We start from the raw sequence: 12,252 nt of genomic DNA on the forward strand, positions 1-12,252 counted from the left end.
TTCCACATGCTAGAGACACGCAGATTACTATGGTAATTACCCCCAGCAGCAGGTGGGAGAATCTGTAGGGCATCGGTAGCAATGTGGGGAGAATGGATCACAGTAATTTAATAGGGTTAAGGTTGCTCTGAAAGCAGGCATAGACTTGATGGGCTGAATGGTCTCCTTCAGTGGAAAGCTGTAGATGAATGTGGACATCAGGTCTATGCCCTGCTTGATCTCCATTCACCAAATGTACATCATGTCCTGAAACCTCGTTCTTTCCCCAAGATAGTTGAGTTTTTGAGTTCAAAAGCCATGAGGTAATGTTGTAGTTAATGTATTAAACACTGGTTGGACCACACTTGGAATATGTTGCTCAGTTGTAATCATCTCATTATAAGAAGGATGCGGAAGCTTTAGAGAGGGTGCAGAGGAGTGTTACCGGAATGCTGCTGGATTGAGGAAAGGAAGAGTGAGCTAGGGCTTTTCCCTTTGGAGAGGAGCATGAGAGGTGACTATACAAGTTGATATATAGATTGAGTGGACAGCCAGAGACTGTTTTCCAGGGTGGAAATGGCTAATATGAAGCAGCATAATTTGATGGTGATTGGGGGTAGGGATATCAGAGCTAGTTATTTTACACAGAGAATGATGAGTGATTGGGGGAGGGGGATGGTAGAAGCAGATCTATTAGGGACATTTAAAATACTTAGATGCACGGATGATAGAAAAATAGGGGGCTATGTGGGAGGGGAGGGTTAGATTGATCTTAGAATAAGTTTAAAAAGTTTGCATAACATTCTGGGGCCAAAGAGCTGTGCTTTAATGTTCTATGTCCTATGCTCTGTGTTGATGTGCAATATTCAGCATGGGAGCTTTGGTGAGAAGCGGTGGAACACGACTGGTCACACACGTACCGTCTGCAGTCCCGTGGATTAACAGTAACTCTTCCTCTCTCAGCCGTAGCACACGATATGGAACCTCTGACACCTTTAAATTAAGAAGGGAGAACCTCATTGAGTCCAGATCACAACCTTGAGGCAGTTTTCATAGTCTTTTATACTAATCAAAGCAGAGAAATGCAATTAGCCTCAGACATTGAAAAGCAATCATTCTGTCGGTTGTACATTAGAAGTTTGGGTTTTAATAAACTTTGCAACGTACAGAGTTGTATTTGTGTTTATTATAATGATTGTTGGGTAGCACAGCAGTTAGCATAATGCTAACACGGTGCCAGTGACCTGGGTTCTATTCTCATCGCTGTCTGGAAGGAGTTTGTATGTTTTCCCTGTGACTGCATGGGTTTTGTCCGAGTTCTCCGATTTCCTCCCACGTTGCCAAGACGTAAATGTTAGTAGATTAATTGGTCTCATTGGTGTAATTGGATAGTGGGGGCTTGTTGGGCTGGAAGGGTCTGTTACTATGCTGTATCTCTATAATACATATATTAAAAAAATAACTTTGGGGGTGTTGACACCTCCCCACCATTGCTAGTATCTACAGGAAGCACTGCCTTGAGAAGACTAAGATCCCCACAAAGGGCCATGCCATCCTTTCGTAGCTACTATTGGGGAGGAGTTAGAGAAACCTGAAGATACACACCATCAGGTTCAAGCACAGCTCCTTCCCTTGAACTGTTTGGTTCTTGAGTTAACCAGCAAAACCCTAATTGCAACAGTCTAGCAACACTGGTACCACTTTGATCACTGCACTAAAATACATCTTTTCTCAGTTCAAACTGTGTTCTGTCTTGTTAAAACATGCGTTTAATTTATCATGTTCTTCCTGTGAATGCAGATTATGAGATGCTGTGAGGCTGAGATGTTGTGCAATAAGTTTTCAGTGCACCTGTGCATACACGTACTTGGACATACGCCAATATAATTGACTTTGTCTTGGACAGCGCTGGGAATGGTAATGTTCGTGGACCATAAGCTGACGTGCTGTGCCACTTAGGAGTCGACACCATCGTAGATTTGAAGTCAAATTTCGGAAGTGGGAGCTGTACCCTTGAGCATTATATACAGCTGAGATATATCACGATAGGTATTCCAACAAATGTGTAAAAAGGAATATAGAAAGGATTTTGCACTGAATACGTGAGCAAAATTGCAATGATGTGTGATAAGATTAGGGATTAGACGAAAGAGAAGGACATGAGTATAGAAGTAACAGAAGAACATTGGAAGCTGGTGATGTATTTTCATTCTCTCCCCCCACCACCCCCCCATGCTCTCTCTCCACTGTGTGTGTCTGTCTCTCTCGGTCTCTCCCCCCCCACCCCCGTCTCTCTCTCATAGGATGATGATGGTTCCTTTCAGTCAGTTAGTGGGGTGGTACCCCACTCCTCAGAAAGGAACTGTGTGTGTGTGAGTGGATTTTAGGTAAGTAGGGGGTTGCACAGGTCCAGACCCACCTTCTCGACATCCCCTCCCGGACCCAGCGGCAGGGTGGGGTCCAAGACGGCTGGGGGAAGTTCTGTTGCAGTGAATGGCCAGACCAATCTTTGATGCAATGGATGCTCTTTCTACGCTTCATGGCACGCGTTTGCTAGATGGCCGTTCACCCTACAAGAGGGTTCATCCACCCTTTGACAGGTCTCACCCTCCTCAGCAGGGAAGCCTGGTGGGGGAGCCGGTTTAGTCGCCGACCACCCGACCGTGGGACAGGTACCAGTAGCACTCAGACCAGTGAGCTGATGTATTGCGCCACTCTTGACCAGACTACCACTCCCAAAATCTTCAGCTGATCTTTTATCTAAGTGCCAGTATAGAACTAGGAACATTGTATCTGGGATAGTCCAGCACTGGTAGGTCCTAATGGCCCATGCAGTCTTGATGCTGAATAATAGTAACTATCCTCCTGTGTATCATCTCTATCCCTCCATTCCTTTCATATTCACATTCAAAGCCTCTTAAAGTCCACCAAACTGCCTGCTTCCACTACTACCCCTGGGAACAATCTTGCCTGACCTGCTGAGTACCTCCAACATATTGCCCAAGATTTTCAACACCTGCAGAATCTTGTGTCTCCTTTTTAAGCGAGTTCAGTACTTGGTCAAAAAAATGAATTTGTCATTGTTGTTAGCTTCTAATATTTTAACATGGGTGTTGAAAGACAATAAGGAAATTTACAGGAATGTGCTGTAAATTCGGACACCAATGTGGAACAGCAAAAGGTTCCTCCAAATTGGCTGCCTCTCTAATTCAAAGTGACTAGAGGAAGGGCTCGCCAATCAGATGTAACAATGGCAATTTGTGTAATATTGTGAAAGTCGGTGGAACTTCTGTAGAATTGCAAGTATAGAATTATACATCAGCTCAGAAATTAGTATGCATCTTATAATTCAACAAAGTGAGAAACTTAATGCAAAATTTATGATCCCTTTGAGCTCCTGTATTGTTGAATTAATTTCAGTGCCCCTGCTAAGAAACCAGTGACAATACAACTGTTTCACAAAGGTAAATATGCCTTGAAGTTGTAGACTGTACTTTCAAAATTAAACGTATCTAACACAACTCAACACAGTATGGAACACCAGGGTTCCCTTTTAACTGTGCAATTTAATACATTTTTGGAGAATGATCCACGGTTTGGCAATCTACACCCGCGGTGTGTGAAAAGAGTTACTTTTTAATCAAGGTGGCGATTGAGATTTTGAAGGTAGATTTTCACGGCAGTTTTTCTGAGTTGAGTGACTGATCTGCAAAAGGGATTCATTAGAAAGGGCCAATTAGAATACGCAAACGGAGTGGCCGTTCATTTGAGTGTGCCAGTCTTTAGAGTGGTTTTGGCTCATCAGGTTTGGGTGAGGTAGATTGTCTTGTAAGTTACTCTTTCTCTGTTCGTATTTGTTCGTTCCTCATCTTCGAGCTGATCGGAGGCTCAAAGTTTTTGGATGACTCAGAGTAGGATTGTGGTCGGCATGGCAGGGAGAGTTTTTCTTCCTTCTCCCGTCTGCGTGAGATGTGGAACATTTGAGGAACTTTATTGTGCTCACGGACTTCTTCATCAAGTTATGGTATTGTTACACTGTTGTAACTATGTTATAATTATGTGGTTTTGTTAGTTTTTTGTCTTGGTCTGTCTTGTGTTTTGTGATATCACACCGGAGGAAATATTGTATCATTTAATGCATGCATTACTAAATGACAATAAGAGGACTACGTGTCTTCATAATCATATCTGTGTCTAGTATAGTGAGAATGCAGTGTTTTGTACTGTGTGTGGGATGTGGGAAGTTTGGGAGGTGCAGTGAGTTGCAGCTCCTGAGAGAACATATTAAGGAACTGGTACTGCAGCTCGATGACCTTCGACTCACACAGGAGAATGAGGAGGTGATAGGCAGGAGCTACAGGGAGGTAGTTACCCCCAGCTTGCAGCAGACAGGTAACTGGGTGACTGTTGGGAGAAGGGGAAATGCAAGTTCAGTGCAGAATACATCTGTGGCCATTCTCCTCAATAATAAGTATATACAGGAACTTCAGATACTATTGAGGGGGAGCCACTGTGACCAGGTCCCTGGTGCTGTGGCTCAGAGGAGTGAAGAGGACTGCAGTGTTGATGGGAGATTCCTTAGAGGAATAGAGATGAGGTTCTGTGGGTACGATAGAGACATCCGGGTGGTATGTTGACTCCTTGATGCCAGGATCAAGGATATCTCAGATTGTGTCCATGGCATTCTCAAGGGTGAGGGTGAGCAGGCAGAAGTCTTGGTAAATACTGGCACCAATGACATAGGTAGACAAGGATTTTAGCAAGCTAGGTAGAAAGCTGAAAAACTTCACTTCTAGGGTAGTGATCTCTGGATTGTTGCCTGTGCCAGTGGATGATTTGGAAGGTGAATGCGTGGCTGAGGAACTGGTGCAGGGAGCAGAGGTTTAGATTTATGGATCATTGGGATCTCTTCTGCGGAAAGTATGACTTGTGCAATAACCTGAACCCGAGGGGGTCCAATATCCTTTTGGGCAGGTTGGTTAGAGTTATTCAAGTGGGATTAAGCTAATTTAGCAGGGGGATGGGAATTGGAGTGATTTGTGCAGAAGATAAGATAGTAGGTTTACAAACAGAGGCAATGTGTAGTGAGACTCCTAGCAAGGAGAGGCTGATGATAGGGCAAAATTGCAGTCAACAGGATGAGTTGCAAGGTAAAAGGCAGACAAAATCAAAAGGTGAATATAGGACTAAAGGTGTTGTATTTGAATGTGTGCAGTACACAGAAAAAGACCGATGAACTGGTTCCATAGTTACAGATTGGCATGTATGATGTTATAGGCATCATTGAATCATGGCTGAAAGACGATTATAGCTGGAAACTTAATGTCCAAGGATACACATTGTATTGAAAGGACAGGTAGGAAGGCAGAGGGGATGGTGTTGCTCTGTTGGTGAAAAATGAAATCAAATTATTAGAAAGAGGTGACATAGGGTTAGAAGGTGTTCAATCATTGCGGGTTGAGCTAAGGAACTGCAAAGGTTAAGAAAAAAACTCAGATGGGAGTTGTATACAGACCCCCAAACAGTAGCAAGGATGTAGTCTACAAATTACAACCGGAGACGCAAAATGCATGCCAAAAGGGCAATGTTACAATAGGCATGGGGGATTTCAGTATGCAGGTAAATAGCGAAAATCAGATTGGTGCAGGATTCCAAGAGGGGGATTTTCTAGCATGCCTATGAAATGGCTTTTTAGAGCAGCTCGTAATTGAGCCCAATAGGAGATCAGCTATTCTAGATTGGGTATTGTGCAATGAACCAGAAATGATTGAAGAGCTGAAGGTAAAATAACCATTGGGGCAAGTATCAGTACTTCAGTGGAGTAAAGGAAATTACAGAGGCATGAGAGAGGAGTTAGCCAGAATTGATTGGAAAAGAACACTGGCAAGGATGATGGCGGAATTTGGCTGGAATTTCTGGAAGCAATTTGGACGGCTCAGGATATATACATCTCAAAGAGAAAGAAGTATTCTAAAGGCAAGATCACACAACTGTGGCTAACAAGGGAAGTCAAAGCCAAAGACAGGGCATATAATGGAGCAAAAATTTGTGGGAAGTTAGGGGATTGGGAAGCTTTTAAATACTAACAGAAAGCAACTAAAAAGACAATAAGAAGGTAAGGGTGGAATATGAAAGTAAGCTAGCCAATAATATTAAAGAGGATAACAAAAGTTTATTCAGATACATAAAGTGTAAAAGAAAGGCAAGAGTGGATAATAGACCGCTGGAAAACGGTGCTGGAGAGGTAGTAATGGAGAACAAGGAAATTGCGCACAAGTAAGTATTTTGCATCAGTTTGTACTGTGGAAGACACTAGCAGTATGGTGGAAGTTCCAGGTGTTGGGGCCATGAAGTATGTGAAGCTACCATAAATAGAGAGAAGTTTATTGGAAAACTGAAAGGTCTGAAGGTAGATAAGTCACCTGGACCAGATGGTGTACATCTCAGAATTCTGAAAGAGGTAGTTGAAGAGATTGTCAAGGCTTTAGTACTGATCTTTCAAGAATCAGTAGATTCTGTTATGGTTCTAGAAGACCATAAAATTGCAAATATCACTCAGCTCTTCAAGAAGGGAGACAGGCAGAAGAAAGCAAATTATAGGCCAGATAATCTGACCTCAGTGGTTGGGAAGACATTGGAGTTGATTATTAAGGATGAGGTCTCAGGGTACTTGGAGGCGCATGGTTTCCTCAAGGGAAAATCTTACCTGACAAATCTGTTGGAATTCTTTGAAGAAATAACAAGCAGGATAGACAAAGGAGAATTGGTTGATGTTGTGTACTTGGGTTTTCAGAAGGCCTTTGACAAGGTGCTACACATGAGGCTGCTTAACAAGCTATGAGCCCATGGTATTCCAGGAAAAACTCTAGCATGGATAAAGCAGTAGCTGATTGGCAAGAGTCAGAATAAAGGGCACTTTTCTGGCTGGCTGCCAATGACTAGAGGTGTTGTACAGGGGGCTGTGTTGGGACCAATTCTTTATATGTTTTAAATTCAATCACAAGCAAGAGAATCTGCAGATGCTGGAAATCCAAGCAACACACACAAAATGCTGGAGAAACTAGGGGATATGCTTTTTACAAATAATAGGGTGGGAGGAGGTATAGCTTACTTGTAAAAACACCATCCCTTTCTCTCAATTCCTCAGTCTCTGCTGCACCTGCTCTCAGGATGAAATTTTTTATTCCAAAGCGAAGGAGATGTTCTCCTTCCTCAAAGAAAGAGGCTTCCCTTCCTCCACCATCAACGCTGCCCTCAACTGATTGAACAGCAGAGCAGACTTGATGGGCCAAATGGCCTTATTCTGCTCCTATATCTTATGGTCTTACAAACAAAGACAAGATCAAATATTTAGGATGAGGCCAATATTTTATATTTAATGAGGGGGAATTGCATGTTAATTGCCCTTAACATAGTGCTGTCTCTCCACATTTGATCTACCAACATGCAACATTTCACGTTTAGCTGAGGCAGGTACATTAGAACTAGTTAAGAAACACTTAGATAATAATATGGAAGATAGGAAAAATGGAGGACTATGTAGGAGGGAAGAGTTAGATAGGACTTAGAGTAGGTTAAAATGTTGTTGCAACATCATGGGCCAAGCGGCCTGTGCTACGTTGTGTGTTCTACCACCACCCAGCATGTTCCATGCACTCACCACTGGCTGTATAAAAACTTTTATCTGACATCTCCCCTATGCTTTCCTCCAATCACTTTAACATTTTGCCCCTTGTATTAGCTTGGGAACAGTCCCTGGCTGTCCTCTCAGTCTATGCCTCTTTATCTTGTCAAGTCGCCTCTCATCCTCCTTCACTCCAAAGAGAAATCCTCATAAGACATGATCTTTAATCCAGCCAGCAACTTAGTAAATTTCCTGTGCACTCTCTCTAAACCTTGTGCATCCTTTCTATAATGAGGCAACCAGAACCGAACACAATATTCCAACTATGTTCTAACCAGAGCTGGAACATTCTTCAGTTCCACTGAGAGATCATTGAGCTGAAATGTTAGCTCACTTGTCCTTCTGCAAATGCTGCTTGATTGCTTCTCAGGATTTCAATTAAAGTTCTGATTTCCAGCAGCCGTGTTTTGCATTAGTACACTTGGCTGCACTTGGAGATTACCTGTTTGCCTTTTAAGGCTCTACACAAGTACCACACAACTACTGTACTGTTCTATGCTCTGAGGAGGGATTATCTTGAGTGTGTACATGGGTGTGATGAATTGTCAACACAACTTGCCAAACTGTAGCTCTCTATGAATAATCCCATTAAATTTTTATTCTGTCATTTAAACAACAGAAATTCTCAAGAATGATTCATACGAGTCAACAATTAATTGTACCTTAGCATTCTTTGGACTTACCCCATAACCTCTCTCAGTTCTGCTGAACATGCCCAGATATCGTTCCGAGAACGCAGAGGCTGTGAGAAAAGAGATGGCAGGTGAGTTGCATGTGGAATGGCAGCGCGGTCACAAACACATGAGCTGGATGATACAAACGCTCCCCCTCGGGCATTGGAAAATAAGGCTCCTTTATGTTGAGTTCTCACTACAGTTTGAAACAGGCAGGACCGAGTGGCAAGCTGCTCTTTCTAGTATGTCCTCTTTTTCAGCTGGGTCAAGCTCTGTCCAGGTATCAGTACAGAGTGTTGCACAATAGATAGTGTGGCACTATCTCACACAATTCACTTCAAGTGTTAAATGATGGGATGAAATTCCTGAATGGATATCCCCTTGTTTTTCAGACAGTGACCTCTGATTCTAAACATCCCAGCCTGGGCAAATATTCTGCTGAGGTCCAGAAGATTCAAGTTTTAAGATTATCTCTCACATACATATGGAATTATGCAGTGAATTGTTCGCATTACTAACCAACACACCTGAGGGTGTGCTGTGGGCAGCCTGTACATGTTGCCACAAACACTGGCACCAACATGGCATGCCCACAATACTTGGCAGAACTGTATCTCAGTAAATAAATAAATGAACAACACAGAATGCAACAAGCAACAAAACAACAACAGCAAAGCAAGCCCTGTTCCCCCCTCCCATCCATGTGCATACACAATCCTTTAGCCCCAGGACAGGCCTTGGGCCTGTAGACATTGGGCTTTGACTTCCCCAGTGGACTCTCAGAGATTTGCAGACTCTGTTCCGGCCAACGGCTCTGAACATTCAGACTTCCGATTCGACTTCGAGCCTTGATCCTCGGCATCACTGAAAACTAAGCCTTGAACTCCGGAGCACATCTCAATGCCATCTCCTTACCTCAATGACACTGGCTCTCATTCTAAATTTGCGGGAGTACAGGCCCATTCTGCTTGATCTCTCCTCAGAGAACAATTACCCATTCTCGGAGACTGTGAACCTTTGTTTTGCTCACACATATATCCTTCCCTCGGTAGGGACGCTAGAGCTGGACACAAGGTTCCGGAAGCTGGCACAATGAAGTGCCTTGTATAGTTACAGTAAGTCGTCTTCAATTTTCTATTCAAAATATTATCACATTTCTTTTTCCATTTGTTTGCAGGACTCCTAATTATAGTAATTTATATATAATGGCAACAATGTTGTTTCATGTATTTTCATTCACTTATATGTACAAAGAAAAGAAACCTTTGTACACTGTCCCCTCAAAGCTCAGCCTGCCACTGAGCCATCATCAACAAACTTGGATAGATTACATTCTTGTAAGTCACTTATATTGATTATAAACAGCTGGGGCTACCAAATATCCATTGAGAATTGGTTTTAATTCAAATAGTTCCTCTGTTGCATTTTCTAACGACTTAAAATATTTCCCTCATTCTTTCTTGACTTAAAAAAAAATTGGCTAATTCAGGAAACCTTTTCTCTGATATCAATTATAAACTTACCTTTTAGTGGTTTGAACTCTGGTGTCTTGTTTTAGGCTCAACTTAAATCAAATTCATACCTCTATAAGATCACCTGATACCTCCTTATTTCAAATCTGAATAGATCAATTTTGGACCAGTCAAGGCCCAGGTCATGGTCCAATCTTGTTGATGTCATGGCCAAAAAAGCTCACCAACACCTCTACTTCCTCAGTAGGCTGAAGAAATTTGGCATGTCCCTGTCAACACTTACCAATTTTTATTGATGTACCATAGAAAGCATTCTCCCTGGATGCATAATGGCTTGGCATGGCAACAGCTCTGCACGTGGCTGCAAGAAACTGCAGAGAGTTGTGGACACATCATAGGAACCAGCCACACCACCCTGTATTCTCTCTGTACTTCTCACTACAGCCAGCATAATCAAAGACCTCAGCCACCTCGGACATTCTCTCTTCTCCCCTCTCCCAATTGAAAAGCCTGAAAGCATGTACCACCGGGCTCAAGGACCCCTGGTCAGTGCGTGGAATGGGCTGCTGGCGACGGCGGTGGAGCCGGATACGAATGGGGCTTTTAAGAGACTCCTGGATAGGTACATGGAGCTCAGAAAAATAGAGGGCTATGGGTAACCCTAGTAATTTCTAAGGTAAGGACATGTTCGGCACTGCTTTGTGGGCCAAGGGGCCTGTATTGTGCTGTAAGTTTTCTATCTTCTATGACTCTTGAATGGACACTTAAAAATACGATAAGATGGACTCTTGGCCTCAAAATCTATCTTGTTATGATCTTGGACCTTGTGGTTTACCTGCTTTGCACATTTTCAGTAGCTTTTACATTTTATTCTGCATTGTTATTGTCTTACCTTATTCTACCTCAATGCACTGTGTACTGATTTGATCTGTATGAACATTATCAGGACAAGCTGTTAACTCCATCTCAGTACGTGTAGCAATAATAAGCCAACACCGATACCAGTTTTTCTCCAGGCATTACTGTAATTGAGTGTGATAGACTAATCTGGTTAGTGGACCTCACATCTCTTGGCCTAGAAATGCTTTGCCTCAATTCAAGGTTTGGAGAGCTTTTTTGAGACCCATGGTTTCAAATAAGAAATCTTTGGAAAACATGTAGCCAGGAAAGAACATGCTAGCTGGTACCACTCTCTGATCTCTTCCACTAGGCCATCAGGCTGATTAACTCATGCTGAGTTGAGTATATTCTATGTTACATTGACTGTTCTATTATAAATTACTACGATTGCACATTTGGACGGAGATGTAAGATGTGAGATTTACTCCTCATGTATGTGAAGGATATAAGAAATAAAGTCAATTCAATTCAATCTTTTCCAAAGACCAGTCAGAATTTTACTTGTGTTGTTGTGGCTGAAGGTGATTAAGGGTGAGAGTTCAGATTGTTGATTCTTACCATACAATTTAAAGTCTGTGATTGGTGAAAGTGCAATTCCACACTTGAATAAGGCATTTTTTTTGTCCAGGTTGTTTTCTGTTGTAAGTAACATCAAAGTCAAATAACCGCCATAAGCCTGCAAAGAGTGGACAGAAATTAATCTTACACTTCAGTGTTAGTTCTTCAATTATAGATCAATGATAATTTCATCAAAACTCAGTTAATTCTGCCATTAAACAGGTCACTAGAATTGCAGTGACATTTTCACTCTGCTGGATGAAGCTATTACTCCTGAGAAGATTCACTTTGATTTAGTCCTTGGGCTCTGTCATGCAATTATTTATGTAAGTTTTAATGAGATCCTCTTTTATTTTTCTACATTCTTGTTGAGACTTTATAAAGGACTGTTGAGGTCTCACTTGGAGTATTGTGAGTAGTTTTGGGCCCCTTATCTTCAAATGAATGCTGAAATTGGAGAGGGTTCAAAGGAGGGTCACAAAAATGATTCCAACATTGAATGGCTTGTCATATGAAGAGTGTTTGATGGCTCTGGGCCTGTATTCACTAGAATTCAGAAGAATCAGGGGTGACCTCATTGAAACCTATCGAATGGTGAAAGGCCCTGATAGAGTGGATGTGGACAGGATCTTTCCTATGGTGGGAGAGTCTAAGACCAGAGAGCACAGCCTCAGAATAGAGGTGTGTCCTTTCAGAATGGAAATGAGGTGGAACTACTTTCACCAGAGAGTGGTGAATCTGTGGAATGTGTTGCCACAGGCAGCTGTGGAGGCCATGCCTTTATGTATATTTAAGGGAGAGTTTGATAGACTCTTGATTGGTCAGGGCTTGAAGGGATATGGGGAGAAGGCAGGAGATTGGGGTTAAGCAGAAAATTGGATCAGCTATGATGAAATGGTGGAGCAGTCTTGATGGGCCGAATGGCCCAATGCTGTTCCTATATCTTATGGACTTATTCTCGAGAGTATTGGTACAGTTTGTTTAA

The 12,252-nt window shown here is 42.4% G+C and overlaps 1 protein-coding gene across 5 annotated transcripts in view; it reads right to left on the reverse strand.

The window, feature by feature from the left end:
• dpp6a (dipeptidyl-peptidase 6a) overlaps positions 1 to 12,252 on the reverse strand; it is a 1,586,533-nt gene that overhangs the window by 13,598 nt on the left and 1,560,683 nt on the right. For all 5 annotated transcript variants that reach the window (XM_063044436.1, XM_063044438.1, XM_063044435.1 and 2 more), the window contains exons 22-24: positions 11,268 to 11,385; positions 8,347 to 8,405; positions 900 to 972 (exon numbers count right to left, since the gene is read on the reverse strand). In XM_063044436.1, coding sequence (XP_062900506.1) covers positions 900 to 972; positions 8,347 to 8,405; positions 11,268 to 11,385 — 250 coding nt within the window. The remainder of the gene's footprint in view (positions 1 to 899; positions 973 to 8,346; positions 8,406 to 11,267; positions 11,386 to 12,252) is intronic.

Source organism: Mobula hypostoma, chromosome 3 (genome assembly GCF_963921235.1).
Source record: "Mobula hypostoma chromosome 3, sMobHyp1.1, whole genome shotgun sequence".
NCBI classification, from domain to species: domain Eukaryota; kingdom Metazoa; phylum Chordata; class Chondrichthyes; order Myliobatiformes; family Myliobatidae; genus Mobula; species Mobula hypostoma.